The 23,635-nt window shown below is 45.5% G+C and overlaps 1 protein-coding gene across 2 annotated transcripts in view; it reads right to left on the bottom strand.

The window, feature by feature from the left end:
• IL15RA (interleukin 15 receptor subunit alpha) overlaps positions 1-451 on the bottom strand; it is a 70,689-nt gene extending 70,238 nt beyond the window's left edge. For both annotated transcript variants that reach the window (XM_054015360.1, XM_054015370.1), the window contains exon 1: positions 196-451. In XM_054015360.1, coding sequence (XP_053871335.1) covers positions 196-271 — 76 coding nt within the window. In that variant the 5' untranslated portion in view covers positions 272-451. The remainder of the gene's footprint in view (positions 1-195) is intronic.
• Positions 452-23,635: the final 23,184 nt, after the last annotated feature.

Raw genomic sequence — 23,635 nt, 5'->3', positions numbered from 1 at the left:
AGGGCGCGCCGCACACCTGAGCCCCCCCATCTCCAGCCACGCTGGGCTGGCGGTGATGGTCTCCGCTCGGGACCGCACGCTGGTGGGGCGGCCTCGTCCCCCGCCAGCAGCAGTCACCCCCTCCCCCCGCCCGCGCTCCTGCGCTCCGGAGGAAGAGGAGGCGGAGCGGCTGGCAGGTTGCGCTCTCTCGCTTACCTTGCAGCGCGGCCGCGCTGGTGCAGGCGGACAGGAGCCCGACGCTGCCGCAGAACAAGAGCAGCAGCCGGGCCATGGCATGGGAAGAGCTAGGGAAGGGCGCCAGCCTCTCCAGGACAGGGGCGCAGGGTCAGATCCCCGGCGGCGGCGGCGGCGGCTGGGGCCGGGACGTAGGCAGCTTCATTAGGGTATCAGGCTGGGGACGTTTCAGCCCCGAAAGGCACCGGAAAGGGGGGCATGTGAGTGAGGGCGCAAAGTCCCGGCTCGGCGGATCCGCCCCAGGCGCCTGGAAAAGTCCGCAGAAGAGTTTGGGGAAATTTAATTCCAGTGGACTCGGTGCCTTTCGCTTTCGGTTTCGCATTAAAGTCGCAGCAACCTGGACAGGGTCATTTGCCAGCGTGGGGGGAGGGGACAGTTTGACTCGCAGCAGCCCAAGGGCCAGTGGCACCTGGTTCCAGCCCTCCGGCACCTGGGTGAATCCAAGTTACCTCCCTTCCAGCGCCTAGAGGGGAAGGTGACACGTGGAACCAAGCATCTGGTGCGCAGAGGGAGGGCACTGGCAACTAGCTCTCTTGCTAGCTTTTTCTAGGGTCACGCTATTATTTTCTGCGTCTTGTTCTCTCACCGCCCCAGCCCACCCACCAATCAAATTACCCAGTTGAACCCTCCACCGACTGGGAAGACTGTTTGAGGGATAAAAAAAACAACCATGTGGGTGGCCCAGATCAGGCACAGGGCACTCAGGCTTCTGGGCTGAAAAATCACTGTGTATAGATCAGGAGTAGGCAGCCTATGGCATGCGCGCCGAAGGCGGCACACGAGCTGATTTTCAGTGGCACTCACACTGCCCGGGTCCTGGCCACCGGTCCGGGGGGCTCTGCATTTTAATTTAATTTTAAATGAAGCTTCTTAAAACATTTTTTAAAAGCCTTATTTACTTTACATACAACAATAGTTAAGTTCTATATTATAGACTTGTAGAAAGAGACCTTCGAAAAACGTTAAAATGTATTACTGGCACGCGAAACCTTAAACGAGAGTGAATAGATGAAGACTCGGCACACCACTTCTGAAAGGTTGCCGACCCCTGGTGTAGATGTTCAGGCTAGAGCTGGAGCCCAAGCGCTGGGAGTCAAGACCCTGTGAAGGGGGAGAGTCCCAGAGCTTGGGCTCTAACCCAAGCCCAAATGTCTATGAAGATTTTTAGCCTTGCACCCTGAGCCTCTGGGGTCCCGACTCAGCTGACTTGAGCCAGACACTTGCTGATTCTTTGGGTTAGGTGTGCCCCATTAACTGTTTATTACAAGCATTTGCAGTGGGAGAAGTCCTTCACGTGTGCATTAATTTGAACAAGGTTTTAACTCAGCCCCTACCAAGGTTTCACCCAGCTCATAACAAAATGAAAAGTTAAAGCATGTGGAACCCTTCTGCCAAGTGACACCTGCAGCAACTAGAGCTGGGTTCAATATCTAGGGGTTTCTTTTCAACAATACAACACAGAACCAGCTTATAAAATAATAATAAATTCATGGAGATATCCTATCTTCTAGAACTGGAAGGGACCTTGAAAGGTCATTGAGTCCAGCCCCCTGCCTTCACTAGCAGGACCAAGTACTGATTTTTGCCCCAAATCCCTCTCTCAAGGATTGAGCTCACAACCCTGGGTTTAACAGGCCAATGCTCAAACCACTGAACTATCCCTCCCCCCACCTAGTTACCTGAGGAAATTACACACACACTACCCCTTGGTATAGGCGCCAACTTTCCCTGGCGCTGGTGGGTGCTCATGCCCCCCGCCCCGACACCACCCTTTCCCCACCCCTGCCCCACCACCATTCCAACCCCTTCCCCAAACTCCCAGCCCCAACTCCGCCCCCTCCCTGCCCCTATTGGACCCCTTCCTCAAATCCCCGCCCCGGCCCTGCCTCTTCCCCAAGCGTTCCCCCTCCCAGCGCTTGCCGTGCAAATCAGCTGTTTCACAGTGCAAGCGCTGGGAGCCAGGGGGAAAAAAGCAGTCATGCGGTGCACCCAGGGGAGGAGGTGGAGGGAGAGCGGAGGTGGAGGTGAGCTGGAGCGGGGCAGGGAGCTGCCGGTGGGTGCTAAGCATCCACTACTTTTTCCCTGGTGGTCCTCCAGCCCCGGAGCACCCACGGAGTCAGTATCTATGCCCCTTGGCACCTCTGAGCAGCAATATTTCCCCACTCGTAAGCACAGAGTCTGAGTGTAGAAAAGAAATTTTTAATGAAAGGAAGGAAGTGACCCAATGTTAATTAGGGAAAATGCCACAAGCAGGATTCATAATCATAAAACTGTGAGAAGGACACCCATCCCAGAGTGTGTGGGGCAATGCCTTCTGCCTCTCTCTGCTCTCTCACCACATTTACTCACAGTGGTTGTCCTTGGTCAGAGAGGACCCAGGGTTCAGAGGTGCATCTGTGTGAGTTCACCTCCTTCCCCAGGAAAGAAGGCACCTTGTATGACGCATGGCTAGAAAGGGTTAAACAGCTTGCAGGCTGAATGACCCAAAGCCCACCTTTAAAGTCATGTTAGAAAGGTATGTGAATGATAATTAGGGCCATTCATGCTAAACTTTGAAATGCAAACCTATATTGTTAGAAGTAATAATAATTGTGTGTATCTTAGATGCTATCCCTAAAAAGACAGTTCCTGTCTGTCACTGTAACTATTGATTCAGAGATCAAAAGGGAATATTAACATTTGGATGAATCTTGGGTAAAATAATGTCATTGTCTATATGTCTTGTGGGGGAATAGGCCTGACTGGCCTCCCTTGCACCGATCAGAACATCGGCAAAGACTCGTCATATAGGCCCGCCCTGCAGGCCACAAGCCGGAACTAGGCTAAATGACACAGCCTCCTGACAAACTCAGTCAAGGGTCATGACCGGAGGGGGAGCGGGGGGGGGGGGGGGGCAAGGAGGGAAAGAATAAAAAGCCCCAGCAGCACTTATGAAATATGTTCATGGCTGATAAAATATAATAACCACTTGTGTGAAGCAATAGGTAACTTTAGCTGAATCTAAACTGACTAAATGCAGCTTCTCCTTTGGGTGATCTGTGACACCCCCCTCTCCCGCCCCCGCGCCCGTGATTCCAGCTAATTGCAAGGTAGCCAATCATGGTTCTCTTCTGGGTGCTCTGCGACCTCCCCGAATTTCTAGCTAAATGCAAACTGACTAATCATGCTCCTTCTTTGGGTGTCCTGTCAACCCCTCCCCGATACACTGACCATAACGCCCCGGAAGGTACCATGCACTCTTCCGAGAACATACCCTAGCTGGTGCCAAGTTTTAACCGCATCAGGCTTCTCGAGAAGCCCCCCACCCAATATGCACCCAATTCTCGGAAAAATAATGAGGAAGGTACCGAGAAAGGGAACAGGCCCCAACTCTTTTATTTTTGTAAATGACATACTGTGTTTGCGGTTTGTAAGAATAAAGGCAGCCTGTGAGTTGTGATTGGGTGTGGTAGTTTTTGGACTGCTACCGCAACACGTTGGTATGTATTGCAATAAACTGGCCTCAGGCTTGAGTCTGTGAACTAAAATCAATGCGTGGGTGACTTTTTCCATGAAGGTCTCTTTGAAGTTTGTAATAGACTGCCTAATAGATAAATTGCCCTATGTTAATTTGTGTAACTAATTACTGGTGTCAGAGTAGCAGCCGTGTTAGTCTGTATCCGCAAAAAGAACAGGAGTACTTGTGGCACCTTAGAGACTAACAAATTTATTAGAGCATAAGCTTTCGTGGGCTACTGCCCACTTCTTCAGTATGCATCCGAAGAAGTGGGCAGTAGCCCACGAAAGCTTATGCTCTAATAAATTTGTTAGTCTCTAAGGTGCCACAAGTACTCCTGTTCTAATTACTGGTGGTGGTTAAAAAGTGAAGGTTACATCAAAAGCCTATTGTTTAACCAGGAGTGTGTGGTCAAGTGGATGCTAAAAAGACCCTTGGGTCCTGATCCTGTTCATCTCAGATCTGCTTAAGATTCATCAGGAGAAGTTTGAGTCACAAGACTGAGGTCCCAGTTATGCTGGTACACCCTGAATATGATATTTGGACATTGGACTATAACATATGAACTGAACTCTAAAGGAATTCTTTGCAACTACAAAGCTCACCGTCTCTGCTATGAATCTGAACCAAAATGAATTGAACTCCTGTCTGTATGTACATTGATCTTTTAACCATACTCTCTCTTTTGTTATTTAATAAATTTTAATTTAGTTAGTAAGAACTGGCTGTATCATGTATTTGGGTAAAATCTGGAATATTCATTAACCTGGGAGATAATGTGTCCGATCCTTTGGGATTGGTAGAACCTTTTCTTTTATATGATGAAATAAGATTTTCAGAAATTTTCATCATATTTGATGTGGGTACCTGGATGGAGGCCTGAGGCTGGATCACTTTAAGGGAACTGTGTTGTTTGGACTTCTGAGTAACTAGTAAGGTAAGAAAGAAGCTGTTTTATGCTGTTATGGTAAATCTAAGTATTGGAATATCCACCAGCTTTTTTGGGGTTGTCTGCCCCATTCTTTGCAATTCACCCTAATTGCGTGACCATAGCTGGCCCACACGGGGACCCCGGTCACATATTGCTTGCTCCACCATCTGAGCACTTACTTTGGCTGTCCCACCAGCCATGGCGCCTCATTGCCTCACCAGCTACTCATTCGGCTCACCACCTCACCAGCCATTAATTCACCAGCCAACTGTCAGTCACCTGTTACCACCTGCCGTGACCTCTGCACATCAGTCTCTGAGTACTGTAATTTTCAGGTCTTTGCAGGTTGAGTAGAAACACTACCCCATCTCAAGTGATTTTAATTCTCAGTGATTTTTAGCTCTTAGTAGGTTGGGCAGAAACATAACTGATTTTATCTCTGATTGAGCATTTACAATAACAGGCTCCTAATAAACCTATTTAGCTCTTTCTTTGAACAGTGGGGAGGAACCAGATAAACCAGAGAGGGGACCCTTGAAGAGTTGCCATATCTTCTGGTTGGGACACCCATCCCCACCCCTTTTTACTTTCACAGGGTTTTGGCATTCGAGCCCCTGGCTTAACAAGGTCCTTTCAGCTGAGGGTGACCCCCTCATTTGGGGCAGGTTAAGCACAGTTTTGCTCCCATTTATTCATACAGTAATGACAACAATATTGGTAACAGTATTCACTACCCCAGCATTCGGTACTAAAGTGATTTGTGACCCAACATCAGCCTGAGCAACACTGCTGGATATCTAAACAGAATACTTGTGTTCCTGTAAATACAGTTTGCTCCTGAAGTCTTCCCCTCTCCCTCCCACCCAGCTAGGTGTCAGGGGGGAATTCATTCAGCTCCTGCTAACACATAAATAGAATAAAAGCACCGAGTTAATAGGAACACTCAGCAGTTTAATAGGAGTTTTTGTCACACTCTTTTAACAGTCCCACCCACCTGGAAGACAGAGGGCTGGGAGCCTGGTATCACCCTACTCTCTAAGTGCTAGAAGGTTGGGTCTGTTACCTAAAGAGAGCTTGGGGCTGTAAGTTAAGAAACCGGTCCTTTTGCTCTTGGTTCTCTCTGCACTCAGAGTCACAGGACTTTGTTCTTTCTTTTTAATTAAATGCAACTACATCAAAGAAATACTTATCACCAGTTTAAACTCTCAATTGGAACGGCCTTAGGGACCCAAAATGTAACTAGTTGCGTAGATCAGAAAAGGGTGACAGCATTGTGCCCTATATTCTTTCCTACCCACCAGCAAACCTTTTCATTCGGGATGGATAAACTAGTTCAGCTACAGTAAACTAAAGATTAACCTGAACTTTTGCCTAGCACATGGATCAAAAGGAGCGATCATTTTTTAGCAGTTATTTTTAATGTGCATTTCCCTCTTAATTTCCTGTTCTCAAGCAGGGGTTCTCCCATTGTTGTACTTAATCCATCTCCCGGCGAGGCAGTAGCTAGGTTGACAGAAGAATTCTTCCGTTGACCTAGCGTACTCTACCACAGGGATTAGGTTGACATAGCTACATCTATCAGGAGTGTGGATTTACCCCATAGAGAGGTAACTATGCTGATGTAAGTTTTCAGTGTAGACCAACCCTAAGTCTTGGAGATATGAATTATTCCCCACATCCACCAAATCCATAAGGATCCACAACTTTGCCATGAACTCTCCCTGTGCTGTAGAGTCATCCTTGAGGGAGGATCACTTAGTATAAGCTTTATACAGGGTAAAACGGATTTATTTGGGTTTAGACCCCATTGGGAGTTGGGCACCTGAGTGTTAAAGACAAGAACACTTCTGTTAGCTGCTTTCAGTTAAGCCTACAGGGTAAGCTCATAAATTGTTCACCCTCTATAACACTGATAGAGAGATATGCACAGCTGTTTGCTCCCCCAGGTATTAATACATACTCTGGGTTAATTAATAAGTAAAAGTGATTTTATTAAATACAGAAAGTAGGGTTTAAGTGGTTCCAGGTAGTAACAGACAGAACAAAGTAAGTCACTAAGCAAAATAAAATAAAACACGCAAATCTATGCCTAATCAAACCAAATACAGATAATCTCACCATTAGAGATGCTTCAGTACGTTTTTTTCTCAGGCCTGGGCACAATTCTTTCCCCAGTACAACTCTTGTTCCAGCACAGGTGGTAGCTAGGGGATTCCTCATAATGGCTCTCCTCTTTGTTCTGTTCCACCCATTTATATATCTTTTGCATAAGGCGGGAATCTTTCATTCCTCTCTGGGTTCCCACCCCCTCCTTCTCAATGGAAAGACACCAGGTTAAAGATGGATTCCAGTTCAGGTGACATGATCACATGTCACTGTAAGACTTCAAGCCTTCATTCCTCCCAGTCTGACTCACAGGAAGGCTTGCCTGCAAACAGAGCCATCCACAGTCAATTGTCCTGGTTGATGGGAGCCATCAAGATTCCAAACCACCTTTAATGGCCCACACTTTGCATAATTACAATAGGCCCTCAGAGTTATATTTCATATTTCTAGTTTCAGAAACAAGAGTGATACATTTATACAAATAGGATGACCACACTCAGTAGATTATAAGCTTTGTAATGATACCTTACAAGAGACCTTTTGCATGAAGCATATTCCAGTTACTTTATATTCACTCATTAGCATATATTTATAAAATTATATAGAGTGCAACGTCACACCTCATACACCTTGTCTCTCTCAGTACTAGATTGTAACATTCATGGAATATGAGCGCCCTATAGTGGCCAACACACAGTATCTCCCTTAAATTCCCACAGAGGTAAAGCAAAGTCAGATTAGCCTAATTCAGAGCGGGTATATGAAGGAGGGGAAGTGAACCTGACCTGGCTCCGGTGTCCAGTACCTATTGGGCTTTTACAGAATGATTTATTGATAACTTTTTCATTTGATCATATGCTAGATTTGCTCATCCTACACCCAAGTTCCTTGGGTTCCATTCTCCCATGCAAGTGGATCTCTTGCACATCTGACATAATGGTACCTCTCTCATGGAAATGTGTATCCAGTGTGGGTCAGACTCAGTCTCCGCTCTCCAAGCCCTGAGTCTCCACTAAGCAGCCCCAAGACTAGAAACTTAAGTTGGCTTCCCACTGATATGAGCATAAACAGCGATTACCACAACTTTAGAACCAGAAAACCAGCTGCTCCCTCCATCTCTTAGAAATGACTTAGTCCTGTGGCCTATAAAGACAAAATGACAGAATAGTCATTCACCCATGGATAACAAACCCCATGTACTGCCTTTACGATAATCAACAGTCACCAGGGCAGCATTTTATGATGATTCAGCCAGGGGTGAAAGTAATTTAAAGGATTTACCAGTACAGCGGAGTCCTGAGCAGGGGGCATGGCCTCAACTGGAAGAGGCGTGGCCTCAACCGAAAGAGGCAGGGTCTTTAAATCCCCGGGCCCTTTAAAGCAGAGCCCCGAGCCCAGGGTAGCGGCAGCAGCCGGAAGCCTCTGGGGCTCCGTCGGCGATTTAAAGGGCCTGGGGCTCCACTGCGGTAGCCCCAGGCCCTTTAAATCACCGCTGGAGCCCTGGGCTGCCACTGCTACCCCAGGGCTCCAGCAACGGGGCTCCAGTGGTGATTTAAAGGGCCCGGGGCTCCCCACTGCAGCCAGAGCCCCAGGCCCTTTAAATCGCTGCCTGAGCTGCCTCCGCCACCCAGGGGCTCTGGCAGCAGGGCTATGGTGGCAATTTAAAGGGCCAGGGCTCCGGCCGCTGCCGGGAGGCCCAGGCCCTTTAAATCGCCGGCCTGGGGAAGCCAGTCCGGCTTACTTTCATCTCTGGATCCAGTCTTCTCTGAAGTATATCACACACTGCTGCTCTGCATGAGATGCACAACAAGGAAGTTAGCCATCAGAGAACTGCATTTGGCACGCTACTGAAATCAACAAGATTCACAGCAACATGCAATGAATACCTCAGATTTAGACACCAGCCTCTTGGGGGGGGCGGTGGGAAGGGAGGGGTGTCCTGTTTGTGGCTATGAACCTTGAAGCCTCTTTCTCTGATGGGTTGATGGTATTTTGTTGTTGTTGTTAAGATAAAATTAGAACAAAGATGTTAAATTTGACAACAAAGCCCACTAGTGTTATTAATGCATCATAAGTCTCCATTATGTCTTCTAACTATCTCAGGCACTTATATGGTCTTTACTATGTAAGCAGAGTTTGAATGAGCTCTTCCCTGATATCTACTGGTGAGCTGTGGAAAAGGATTTCAGGAGCTGATCTCGTTTGCATGGACACACCCACCCTGCCTATGTGCTCAGTATGATGGGATTGCTTGCCCAAATGATCACTTGTGGCTGGTGTTGGATCCCCAGGCTCCTTGTTATTGGGGCAGGAGTAATAAAGTGTTGTTATCTTTGTTGTGTGAACTGAGGGCAGCAGAATTGTACCTGGCATACCCCAATGGAGGGACTCACCCTCAACTCAATGGCACTCGCTAGGTAAGGGACATGAGCCCTTTGAGCTCCAAGAGAGTGGGAATAGGCACCTATGTGTGGTGGGCATAGACATCATTTGAGCCTTTTGCCTTTCATGGTATAATAGAAGGGCTAATTTAGACTTAGTTGAGAGTTTTGTTATTGCTGCAGAGTTGAAATCATTGATACCTAGGTCTAAATATTAGATCTCCTTTTGGCCAATGTCTCTATTTCAAGAGGCTGCCCCACTAACAAGCTGAAATCACTGAGAGCTGTGTTAAGTGGGGGGTCTTGAAGACATCTTGGTGAGTGGCCAGCCAGCAGAGAGGTGCGAGCATGCAGCTGGTGAAGAGGGCCAGAGCAGAGTTCTGCAGAGGAGGTGCAGCAATTGGCCGTTGGGGTGACGAGCAAGTGCCTGAGCAGTGGAGTGTGTAAGGTGCCTCCTTCCACCCAGGGTGGGAGGTGAATTCTGTGGATGAACCTGTGGATTCTGGGGCTGCACTGGCCAAGGACAGCAACTGTGAGTGGGGTGCAGAGAAGGGACAGGCATGTTAAAGGGACTTTTGGGTTGCTGGATTTAAGATCCTGAGGGGAAAAGGACACTGCCCAACTTACTTCGGGGTGGGTCTTTTGCTCATGGTTTATGTTTATGAACCCTAGTTGTGGTGTCTTCCCAAATTAATGCTGAGTTACTTCCCTCCTTTTATTAAAAGGTTTTGCTACACTCAGACTCTGTGCTTGCGAGAGGGGAAGTATTGCCTCTTACAGGCACCCAGGGGGTGGTGTGTAATTGTCCCAGGTCACTGGGTGGGGGCTCAAGCCGGTTTTGTGTTGTATTGTTGAAAAGGAACCCCTAGAGACTGAACCCGGCCCTTGTTGCTGCTGGCTCCACCTGGCAGAAGGGTTACAACTATTTAATCTTTACTATATCTATTCTCACAACACCCCTGTGAGCAGGGCCAGCTCCAGCTTTTTTGCTGCCCCAAGTGGCGAAGGAAAAAATAAAAAGGAAACCGATTGAGCTGCCGCTGAAGTGCCGCCAAAGAGGAAGAGACAGAGTGAAGGACCCACCGCCGAAGTGCCGCCGAAGACCTGGACGTGCCGCCCCTTTCTATTGGCCACCCCAGGCACCTGCTTTCTTCGCTGGTGCCTGGAGCCGGCCCTGCCTGTGACGTAAATGCTATTATCCTCATTGTACAGATGGTGAACTGAGGCACGGAGTTACTAAGTGACTTGTCCAAGGTCACACAGCAAGTCTGTGGTAGAGCAGGAAATTGACGCCAAGGCTCCCATGTCTCAAATCAGTTCCCTAACCCCTGGACTGTCCTTCCCCTCTACTTCATCTATGCAAAAATATAGAGAACGATTCCTGAATGCAATTATCTATGTTATCTCTGTAACATAACCACAAACCCCATCCTCCTGGTATAACCTATCCTCATTCGCTCAGTGAATATATATAATAGAGCAAGTCAAAAAAACTCTCCTCCCTGCCCTGCAAAAATTTTGGAATTAAAAAATTGTTTTTTGGACCTTCTAATATTTTGCACATAAGCAGTTGCTGTAGCTGCTATAGGGTTGCTATATGATTGCAAATGGAAGAGAAGGAGGTTCACACATAAGTGGAGGGGCAGGGAGGTGTTCGCAAAACAAATTTGTTCTCAAGATGTGGATTATGCTACAAAGATTCTGGTTCTTAATGGCTGCAATGATCACCAAGAGCATGATTTTACAGAAGTGGAAGAGTAGGCTTATGCCCAGAATAGAGCAGTGGTCTTCAGACCTGTCTGCGTTAGTAGTCCAAAGAAAGAATAACTTATCACCATAGAGAACAAGCGTATGAATTCAAAGAAATTTGGACCCTGTTTCTAAATACAGTTGGCTAAAAAAATGTTGAGATCGCTCAAATAATGCCAGACCTCCGATGCACCTAACTCCCCTTTCCCCTACCCCCAGTCCCGTCTTTCCCTCTTCTGTCTATTCATGTAGGTATTCTCCTATTTTATTACTGTTTGCCCCACCCTAACATATTATGTCTGTGTAGTGTTATATGGTTTTGTAGTCTAGGCTTGCAGCTTTGCCTACTTGTAAAATTGCATAATTCTATTGGATAGCGAAACGTGCAGTATTTGGAAATATACATAAGCTGTACTTTTCGTTGTCTGTTTCCTTATGAAAATATTAATCACAAAAAAAAGATGAGGATCGTACTATGAAAACATCTGAGACCATTTGGCACTGACAAGGCTGATCTATAGCACCAAAACTTGATCTACTTTCTTTTCTTCTTACACAGTGAATTTTAGATATAGATACTCTCACGCAAAAACACTCATGAGAGTTAAGGTTGCTCCTGTGATTAACACAACCCTTATACAATCTACAAAACAAGAACAGTCAAATAAAAACTAAGTATTAAAAAATAGGGAAATGACCAGATAAGTAGTATACCAAAAAAACAAACAAACTTATGGTAAAAGAACACACAGGTTGCAAAGTCAAGTACTCAGACGTTAGGCAATGCCAGAATTAAGACTGCTTGTGCAACCGTAAAAATTGGACCCCTCTGTGCATATGCATTATGACAGTCTTTAATTACACGTTTTACTATTTATTTAACAATGGCCAAAATATCTATTTTTCACTTACCCAATTCTTAAAAACTGCCATACTGTTCCTGTTCAAATTTACAAAAAAACAAAACCAACCTGAGTTGGTTTTAATCAGTAGGAAGATTATATATATATATATTTTATATATATACACACAGAGAACATGAAACAATGGGTGTTACCATACACACTATAAGGAGAGTGATCAGTTAAGGTGAGCTATTATCAGCAGGAGAGATAAACAGTTCTTCTCTCCTGCTGATAACAGCTCACCTTAACTGATTACTATATTCTGATTATATATATAATCTTCCTACTGTATTTTCCACTGCATGCATCCGATGAAGTGGGCTGTAGCCCACGAAAGCTTATGCTCAAATAAATGTGTTAGTCTCTAAGGTGCCACAAGTACTCCCGTTCTTTTTGCAGATACAGACGAACACGGATGCTACTCTGTATACTTCTGCACTGATAATTCTGTTACCGTTACAGGACTAGACTCAGTGCTAGAGTCAGAGAAGAGCTGCCTCCTGAGTCACACAACCCTTTAAAATCACCCTTGTACCACCCAGATTCTGTATGTGTACGGGACTGCTGGGACCCCCAGCTACGGTGACCAGATAGCAAGTGTGAAAAATCTGGACAGGGGGGTGGGGGTTAATAGGCACCTATATAAGACAACCCCCCAAATACCGGGACAGTCCCTATAAAATTGGGACAGCTGGTCACCCTACCCCCAGCAGAAGTTGGAGCAGCTCTGGGACAACTGAATAAATTTAGGCTGGAAATTAGAAGGTTTTTAACCGTCAGAGGAGTGACGGTCTGGAACAGCCTCCCCATAGGAATAGTGGGGGCAAACAACCTAACTAGTTTTGAGATGGAGCTTGATAACTTTATGAGTAGGATTACATGACGGGGTTGCCTGCCATCGTAGGGGACTGGACATCATGACCCAGGAGGTCCCTTCCAGTCCCATATCCTATGTTCCTAAATCTTGTACTGTAATTCATGGCAGCCTGCCCACGACTGGCTTTTGGCTGTTCTGTAGCTCAGAATAGCCATAGGACTGAGCACTATAGCTTCTCCCCTTTCTGCCTCAGCACATCCCTGTCCACCCTGGCATATCCCCGCTCACTACCACGGATACAACAGTATGCCAGGAGTTGCATACAGAGCAGTATATGACTGGGTACATTGGACTGCTGTGGTTCCTTAATGGCCCCTATAATCAACCAAAGTGAAATCCAGCAGGGGCTAGAATCTGGCTCAGTATTCACATGTGAAATTTCACCTGGTGGCTTGCACAAATTTAAATCTGACCTGTTGGAGAATAACAGAGTTCTCACTTTTTGTTTGGGTACAGCAAGTTAGATATTTTATTTTCTCTTTATTAATTGCATAGAGGGAGAGAGCTAAACAGATCTCTCAACAGGTAAACAATGACAGCAAGCATTTATACCTTTTGTTACACACAATAATGAGCAACAGCTGCATTTTGTTTATACATAGGTCATTCTGATATTTTGTTTTGCTCACTAATGCAGACTCTTAGTCTACATTCCATATTATTTACACATTATTTACACACGGTCGCAACAACTTCTCACACAGTTCTTTTCCTCTCGCCTCACACATTCCTCGCTTCTACAAATCTCGCGTTATTAGGGTTACAGTTAGCCTGGCTCTTGCTAACAAACTGTCATGCATTGCATCCCCTTCCTGTCAGTTCTTTCTCTGCTTCCACAGACCCATATCTGTCAACATATTCATCAATAATATATGATCCCTTAGCCTAGGTTAGTCCCTGGGTCACCCAGCTGCCCCACCATCCCTCACTACCCCGTGAAGTAAAGGGAAGGGTGTTAGACACTCCATAAGGTATTGAGAGCTAAAGCTATCTCATCTAGCCCTTGGTATTTTAAAGTGTTAATCACAATAATTAGTCTGTTAGTCTTAAAGGTGCCACAGGACCCTCTGTTGCTTTTTACAGATTCAGACTAACACGGCTACCCCTCTGATACTAATCACAACAATGTTGTTCCTGAATAGAGTACATGGATTAAACAGCAGTGAGGCTGCCTGGGAGAAGTCAGTAAAATCAATTATTGTTGTTATTTCTATTGCAGTGGTGCCTAAGGACCCTGGAAAAGGATCAGGGCCCCCTTATCCTAGACACTGCATGCACAAATACTACAAAGACAGTCCCTGCCCATGAGAGTTCACAAGAGAGGATTTAGACAATATGGGTTAGACGAACAAACAGAAAAAGAGGAGGGGGTGAGAGGGGCAGATAAGAGTATATAGAATTAGGTGTGTTTTAATAAATTAATCGTAAGACTGATCTCAGTAGACACAAGTGGTTAACAGCCTAAACAGACAGTAGCGGTTTGTAGGCATCCCAGCAAAAGCAGGTTTGAAGTGGAGATTTAAAACAGGGTAAGGTGGTGGCTTTGCTAATTTTGACAGGGAGTTTTTCCCAAATATAAGGGGCATCATGGGAGAAAATGTGTAGGAGCTCATGGGAGCAGCAGGTGATCAAGGGTAGCTTCATTGGCGGAGATTGATTTTGAAGGGTAAGCGTGGGTAAGGTATGTGCCACTTCTGATTTGACTGGTGTGACGTAATGTGATGTAATTTCACTGGGCTAAGAGGAGGATACAAATGAATGTTTCACACTTTGCTAACATTTCAAAATGGTGGCGTTTTAAATTCTTTAGTAAAACCTAGATTTTTACTAATTATTTGTGCTTCAACTTCCATTTTCCTGAACCAGTGCTCAAGGTTTCCAAGCCAAGAAAAATAAACACAGTAATTAAAAAATGATCTCAGATTCATTGAGCAACCTACTTAAAGTTAATCTCTTACACTTCAGAGACACTTAGGAGGTCACACACTGCTATTTATGTCTCCTGAGTGATTGGAGGGTTCACTTACTTTTCTATAAGGAGCCTCTGTGACCTACTAATGAAAAGTTATCCTAAAAATAGTGCTGTCTTTTCCCCCTCCCTCAGCTGTCATTAATCTACTTTCCAACATTCACCGTCAAGATGGAATCACTCACTCTAACTAGTTGTCTAGTTCAGCATATCCTTAGACTGTGTATATAGATTGCAGAAACTTACGTAATGCACAGGAGATACACTTGTGAAAATAAAAATAATTGTGTGACCCTGGCAAACTCTGTGTGGGCATGGATAGTTAACAGAGATGCATAAATCCAGGTGGTTACAATCAAGTAAGTTAATAAAACCCATTAGGTTATCTAAAAGATTGCTACACTTCAGATGCCTATAGTAGTTATCTACTATTTACATTTCTGGATACACAAAACAGCCACCATGTGCACTAGATGCCTGAACTGAGCAATTGCAACCATCACCCTTCTTCCCCCGTGTCCTCCCTACTCTTTGTCACCGTCACTTGTGTCCCATCTTTAGATGATGAACTCTGCAGGGTGGGTGCAGTGTCTCTCTTTGCCTTCTGTGAAATGGCTCATACATTTGGATAGCGGATAGTACAATATCTGGATCCTACAATATAATAATTCCTACAATGATCACTTCTTTCCGATGAGCAGCAGCATACCTCATATCAAGGCTGTCTCTGCACTGTACTGAGAGAGCTGTAAATTCAATCACAACACTTTGAGCTCAGCTGCGATCCCCCCCACTTCAAGAAGAGCTTGGTCAGGCAGGCATCAAGCTGCAGAGGTGCATTGAACCCAACTGCAACTGCAGAGGGCCCCGCGCCCCCGGTCAGCATGTACAAAAACCTCAGATGTGATTTCTCGCTCAGCTTGCAGGAGGCTCCAGTTTCACAGAAAGCTCCCAGTCCTCCCAGCACCAAAATCCTGGCAGTCCACTAGTAGCTGTTGATTTGCCCAGCAATAGGCCTTATGTCAGTTAGCCAGCCCTATGTATATTTCACCTTTAAATCTCACCTGCTCAGATGCTGGTTTCCACAGTGTAGCACACCCAGTGGTGGGACTGGAGAAATCACTGTAATAGATGTGTGGCATGCAGTAGTGTTGGGAAGCAGGGCTGCCCAGAGGGCGGGGGGGCAAGTGGGGCAATTTGCCCCAGGCCCCGCAGAGGCCCCACGAGAATATAGTATTCTAGAGTATTGCAATTTTGGAAGGGGCCCCCAAAATTACTTTGCCACAGGCCCCCTGAATCCTCTGGGCAGTCCTGTTGGGAAGAGGTATCTGAGCTTTATTTCCTGGGGCCTGTCCCATCAGCTGGGTCACGAGTACAAAGCTTAATACCCCGGTTACTGTTGAGTGGGACTCTGCCCCCGCCCAGGAGGCATCGGAGCGGCTCTCTGCTCCCCACGCCTGCAGCTGCTACTCTAATTGGGGATGGGGGGGAGTTAAGTGACTCTCCACAGCCCCCCACTGCGGCTACTTCTCTCAATGGTCAGGGGGTGTTGAGCAATTCTCTGCTCTCCCCCCAGCTGCTTTTCTCACTGAAGCCAGGGAATGATTCTCTCCTCTCACCCACTTCCCCCATGAGGTAGGGAGGGGGAGTGGATGGAATGTGCCACTGAGTGGCTGTTGACTTCCTACTCCCACCCTTGAAGCTGGTTCTCTTCCTGGTGTGGGGGGGTATTTACTGTTTTTCTGCTCCTCTCAACTACCCCTCATTTCAAGGAACAGCCCTCACTTTAGGTCCAATGTACCTGGATTCTCTTGGGGTTCCCCCAAGCTCTTTTTCATGTGGTTTTCCAAGAACTTAGTTTAACTCGAGTTTTGTCACTCTGGTTCCTTTATGTGGCTTACAGCAAAGCTACGCTGAGTTGATCACACCCAAGCGCAGGGAATGGGCATAGGGCGGACCACACGTCCAAAATTACACAGCAAACCTCTTCATAGAATCATAGAAGATTAGGGTTGGAAGGGACCTCAGGAGGTCATCTATCTCCAATCCCCTGCTCAGAGCAGGACCAATCCCCAACTAAATCATCCCAGCCAGGGCTTCGTCAAGCCTGACCTTAAAAACCTCTAAGGAAGGAGATTCCACCACCTCCCTAGGTAACCCATTCCAGTGCTTCACCACCCTCCTAGTGAAATAGTGTTTATTAATATCCAACTTAAACCTCCCCCTCTGCAACTTGAGACCATTGCTCCTTATTCTGTCATCTGCCACCACTGAGAACAGCCGAGCTCCATCCTCTTTGGAATCCCCCTTCAGGTAGCTGAAGGCTGCTATCAAATCCACCCCCCTTCTCTTCTGCAGACTAAATAACCCCAGTTCCCTCAGCCTCTCCTTGTAAGTCATGTGTCCCAGCCCCCTAATCATTTTCGTTGCCCTCCGCTGGACTCTCTCCAATTTGTCCACATCCTTTCTGTAGTGGGGGGAACAAAACTGGACGCAGTATTCCAGGTGTGGCCTCACCAGTGCTGAAAGAGGGGAATAATCACTTCCCTCGATCTGCTGGCTCGATCTTCCTTTCTATACTTTTATGCATTTTATTGCAGCCCTTTATTATACGTTTCAGAGTAGCAGCCGTGTTAGTCTGTATCCGCAAAAAGAACAGGAGTACTTGTGGCACCTTAGAGACTAACAAATTTATTAGAGCATAAGCTTCAAGCTACTGCATGATATGCATCCGAAGAAGTGGGCAGTAGCCCACGAAAGCTTATGCTCTAATAAATTTGTTAATCTGTAAGGTGCCACAAGTACTCCTGTTCTTTATTATACATTGTGTTACATATTTTTGGCTTGGCTTGATTACTTTGTAAACCACGCGAATCCCTGTTGGGCATGTCTGTTCCCGCTTGACCTACTTTTTAACCTTCTTTTTACATTTTGTATTTATTTTCTTTGCTGTTATCTGGCCCTTTACCAACTGGAAAGCTCTAGAAACTGGCATTTCTGATATCTCCCAATACAAATCTTCAAACTAGTAACTGGGACTAATGCCAAAGCTATTCGGGACCCAAGTATTTGCGAGAGCACACGGACTATGCTCGAGTTAGCCAAGAAGAGCCGAATGCTGTTCTTTCCATTTGTATCTGCCATTGTGATTGGTCGGTTTATTACTCGGTGTATTGTCCTGTGTTTATCATAAAATATCAAAGCCACCCTACCATTATGGCATCCAAAATACCAGCGAAAAGCAAAGGAGAGAAGAATAAGACAGTTATGTTGACATTAAATCAGAAAATAGATATTTGTCCATGTCTTGAAAAGGGCAAGAATAGGAATGTTTGTTAATTGTATTGAATTCTAATTCTTTGAAAATTGGTAATCCATTGGTAAGTATAACTCTTAGTTAACCGGAATCTTTGACTAACCAGCACCCCCCATTTCCCCAACCATTCCAGATAACAAAGCTTTTACTATGTTTTGTTTGTAGTAAATGATTTTCTGGGCGTTCTCCCTCTATTTCGGCTAGCTTAGACATTTTGGTTTTCAGCTTACTGACCCATTTACTTATTTTAGGGAGCATAAATATTTTGTTTTTAGACTGCTAATTAATTGCCCTCCTTACTTCTGTTTTTTTTGTTTTGTTTTTTTTAAATGAGGCCTTTCCCATGTTGTGACCGGGGTCCTAGTGGGGCCAACTATGGTCACTCAGGGTGAACTGCAAAGAATGGGGCAGACAATCCCCATAAAGCTATGACCTTCACATTTCCCAGCGTCACTACCCTTGATAGCAGCAGCTCAATGATTGCGTTGGCTACTTGGATCACAGCAGCCCCCACAGTAGATTTGCCCACTCCAAATTGATTCCCAACTGACCGGTAGCTGTCTGGCGTTGCAAGCTTCCACAGGGCTATCACCACTCGCTTCTCAACTGTGAGGGCTGCTCTCATCTTGGTATTCTTGTGCTTCAAGGCAGGGGAAAGCAAGTCACAAAGTTCCATGAAAGTGCCCTTACGCATGCGAAAGTTTCGCAGCCACTGGGAATCATCCCAGACCTGCAACACTATGCGGTCCTACCAGTCTGTGCTTGTTTCCTGGGCCCAGAATCGGCATTCCACAGCATGAACCTGCCCCATTACCACCATGATGTCCAAATTGCCAGGGCCCGTGCTTTGAGAGAAGTCTGTATCCAGGTCTTCATCACTATCGTGTTTGCGCTGTCGTCGCTTCCTCGCCTGCTTTTGCAGGTTCTGCACATACTGCAGGATAATGCGCGAGGTGTTTACAATGCTCACAACAGCAGTGGTGAGCTGAGCGGGCTCCATGCTTGCCGTGGTATGGCGTCTGAAGGACAACAGGAAAGCAAAGTTGCAGTGGAATCGGTGGATGACGACAGATGCCACAAGAACAGATATTTATACAGAACAACGAGAGGACCTGCGAGGTGGATTCATGGCACCAGGAGAGCAGAGTTACAGCGGAAGTGGTGGAGGATGACAGTTAGCACCACGCACAGTTCCTGAGGAAGAACACACGTATCTGGGAGCCCATGACAGACAACATAAAGAAATTCGCTATCGAGGCAATAGCAGCGGAGCAGAGTTGCAGCAAAAGTGGTGTAGGATGACAGTTAGCAGTCCTACTGCACCGTCTGCTGACAGAAGCACCCAGGACACAACAGCGGCGGTGTTGGTGAGCTGAGCTGAGCAGGCTGCACGCTTGCCGTGGTATGGCGTCTGCGAGGAAAAAAGGCATGAAACGATTGTCTGCTGTTGCTTTCACGGAGGGAGGAGAGACTGATGACATGTACCCAAAACCACCCGCGACAATGTTTTTGCTCCATCAGGCATTGGGAGCTTAACCCAGAATTCCAATGGGCGGCAGAGACTGCGGGAACTGTGGGGTAGCTACCCACAGTGCACCGCTCCGTAAGTCGATGCTAGCCACGGTAGTGAGGATGCACTCCGCCGACTTAATGCGCTTAGTGTGGACATACGCAATGGACTGTATAAAATCTATTTCTAAAAATTGACTTCTATAAAATTGACCTAATTTCATAGTGTAGACATACTCGTAGATTTACCAAGACAGCATAAAACAGCTTCTTTATTACCTTACTAGTTACTCAGAAGTCCAAACAACACAGTTCCCTTAAAGTGATCCAGCCTCAGGCCTCCATCCAGTTACCCACATCAAATATGATGATTTCTGAAAATCTTATTTCATCATACAAAAGAAAAGGTTCTACCAATCCCAAAGGATCGGACATATTACCTCCCAGGTTAATGAATGTTTCAGATCTTACCCAAATACACACTACAGCAAATTCTTATTAACTAAACTAAAATTTATTAAAAAACAAAAGAGAGAGAGTATGGTAAAAAGATCAAGATACATGCAGACATGCGTTCAATTAATTTAGGTGCAGATTCATAGCAGGGATGGTGAGCTTTGTAGTTGCAAAGAGTTCCTTCAGAAATAGTTCATAGTTTATAGTCCAATGTCCAAATATCACATTCAGGGCAGACCAGCATAACTGGGACCTCAGTCTTGCGACTCAAACTATAGAGAGTCGCAACTATAGAGACAATGTGGGTGAGGTAATATCTTTTATTGGATTAACTTCTGTCTGTGAGAGAGACAAGCTTTTGAGCTACATAGAGCTCTTCTTCAGGCCTGGGAAAGGAACACCAACTATCACAGCTAAATGTGCAGCTCAAAAGTTTGTCTCTCTCAACAAAAGAAGTCGGTCCAACAAAAGATATGACCTTACACGCCTTGTCTGTCTAGTATCCTGGGACTGACACAGCTATAACTACACTGCATACATCACTACTATACTAATTCTATTTGATGCTTCCACGCAAATTCAAATACTCATTGATTCTTGAGGTTCTACTTCCAATGAAGTTTGCCCTGAGATTGAAAATCAAACTTTATTCCATTTGTGATTTTAGTAATTCAGTCTCATTGATATGAAATTCTGCATGAACATTCCTCTTATTAGGGGACATACCTGAAATGTCATAAGCTTTATGTACATTTAATTTGTCCTTGGTTTTTTCCAATGGAAATACAAGAAGCCCCAACACCTGCAGATAGCCATATAGTGTAGTCCACTTGACGACACACTCAGTGGGTAATGTTATTGAAGCCAGCATATTCAAATCTTGTTAAAGTTCTACCTTTATTCAAATGTATATTCACATCCATCATGCAATTATATGGCAAATTCTTACTTTTCCATAGCAACAAATGATTTTAGTTCCAAATCCTTCCCTTAGTATGAGAAGCCAAGTTTAAAATAAAACAGTGAGGCCCCCAAAATCATAGAATCATAGGACTAGAAGGGACCTTGAGAGGTCATCTAGTCCAGTCCCCTGCACTCATGGCAGGACTATTATTTAGACCAGTCCTGACAGGTTGTTTGTCTAACCTGCTCTTAAAAATCTCCACAACCTTCCTAGGCAATTTATTCCAGTGCTTAACCATCCTGACAAGAAGTTTTTCCTAATGTCCAATCTAAACCTCCCTTGCTGCAATTTAATCCCATTGTCCTATCCTCAGAGGTTAAGAAAAACCATTTTTCTCCCTCTTCCTTGTAACAACCTTTTATGTATTTGAAAACTGTTATCATGTCCCCCCTCAGTCTTCCCTTTTCCAGACTAAACAAACCCAATTTTTTCAATCTTCCCTTATAAGTCATGTTTTCTAGACCTTTAATTGTTTTTGTTGTTCTTCTCTGGACTCTCCAATTTGTCCACATCTTTCCTGAAATGTGGTGCCTAATCAGCGCAGAGTAGAGCAGAAGAATTACTTCTCGTGTCTTGCTTATAACACTCCTGCTAATACATCCCAGAATGATGTTCACTTTTTTTTTTGCAACAGCTTGGTCTGTCCCACTACGGACATTCTTACTTCTTATCTAAGCACTCCCAGGCCATAATCACTATCTACTACTTTTTCCCATGAAAATTTGATGCTGTAATGGTCTGAAGCTGCTGGCTCCAGGACCAAGTCTCCTTCTAACGTCACAAGCTTTGTCCACAATTGCATTATTCTGAGTAGCAGGAAGCAACGGGTGTAGAGAATTAATACATAGGAATCCTTATGCCAGGATCAGGCAAAATTTTAATCCTAATCAGTTTCCCCCACTGTTGTATCAAAGGCTGGCACATCTGTGGAAATAGCAATGCATGAAGCCTAGAGCCGGACATTAGTGAGCAAATCTTGGCCTGGAAGCCAGCATGAAATAAACTGGTCACAACTATCCCTATATTCTGAGGTAATGTTATTGGCATTTCACGCTGTGCTCTTGGCTCAGAACCGCCCCCTGCAGGTGGGGCTGGAACTGTCACTTCCAACTGTCATAGAACCTTCTGGGCCCAACATTCTGTCTCTGAGTAAACAAGTGAGAGAGTCAAAACAACCTCTCCCCCCTGGACTCGGAGGTCTCTGCCTTGTGTAATAATATGATGCCCCTGGATGAGGTGCCAGAGGCAGGATTGAACCTGGGACAGCTGGATTTAAAAGGCCCTTTTCTCCCTCAGCTCAAAGCCAGAATCAAATTCATAAATGTCAAAGTGCTCCAGACACTACTGGAAGTCAGAGAGCCACCCATGATGTGTGTTATGCCTGTATTACATCAAAACAGGATAAATGCATTGGAGGTTCCCGGTTCAATTGCCTCCAGGCACATGTCCACATCCCCAGCACAATGACAAATATCAGCAACACAACAGATACTTTTTGGCCTCTTTAGTGGCTTTCCCAGCATAAAATCCAACCCCTAGTGTGAAATATTTCCTCCTCCCTAGAGGTTGGTTGGGGAATAGTATGAGGAAGATTGTATTGCTGGTTCCTGGGCCTGTCCATATTACATGGATAAATATAGGACTTCTGAGCTGTCAATCTGGTACTTTTCAGCAGTGCTCATTTCTGTTTTAAAAATACAGGGATATGGGAGATTTTTTTTTAAAAAGAAGCAAAGTTATTTAAATGTGCCAGGAAAAACGAGTAAATCCAAGTAAGTATAATCTAATTCTGCTGTCAGTTACCCTCGTGGAACTGTTAACTTAAGTGGGGTCTAAATGAAGACAAAATTTGGCCCTCAGACATTTTCTTTTTTTGTGTTCCCCCTTTTCCCTTGGTCTCCCACTGTATTTTCAAATATCTCTCTGGGCTCTGCACCTTTCTTCATCCAATTGGTTTCTCAGCAACTGAGTTCTCTCTCTTTTTCTTATTTCCCCTCTGAATTCTTTTCCCGGGAGCCTCTATTTTTCTCTCTGGAGTTTTTGCTCCTCCCTCTGTTGTCTGAACTGCTCACCTGCTATTTCAAACTGCCATGGAATGAACTTTCAGACCCCAACAGACCAGCTGCTTCCTTTTAAAGGGGCAGCACCTGAAAGACACCCTTGTTCAATGCCCATTCAGTGTTGTTTGACCAGCAGGTGAGGAGGAACATGTTACTTATTGTTAGAGAGAGGTGTATGGCCCCACCTACCTTGGCAACTGTAAATTACATGAACCCCCAACAGCTGGATTCACCTGCGGGAAAGCAGGTAGTCTTGCTGCTGTCCTCCCTCATGGTTTAGCTTTCATTTTTGGTCTGGGCTCCCTGAGCCTTGCTGGTGGGTGCTGCTGAGGCAATGCCCTGAACCAGCATGTTCTCTGCCCTCACCCTAGCCAGTGTCATCACTTTCTGGGTGCTGCTGGCCTACTATTTATGAGGAAGTTGCAGCTTCTTTCTACCAGGAAAACCGCCTTCCCTGTGTTCACACTAGCCCATTTGCAAACACTTTAAACTTGCTTGAGGCCAGCTTGGGTAATACCAAGGGCTGGCTGGCTGGTTTGGACAAGGCCAAAGGCTGTTAAAACAGCCATATTGTCCTTTGGTTGGAGCACCTGTATGAGAACCTAATGTGGCTAAAATGCAGTTGCTTTTGCGATTGTACGGCGTGGTGGACACATTGCAGTAGACGGTAAATGCAAAGGGG

The sequence above is a fragment of the Malaclemys terrapin genome, chromosome 1 (genome assembly GCF_027887155.1).
Source record: "Malaclemys terrapin pileata isolate rMalTer1 chromosome 1, rMalTer1.hap1, whole genome shotgun sequence".
Classification (NCBI taxonomy): Eukaryota; Metazoa; Chordata; order Testudines; family Emydidae; genus Malaclemys; species Malaclemys terrapin.
Note: the sequence above shows the minus strand (reverse complement) of the source record. Positions and strands in the feature narration are given on the sequence as shown.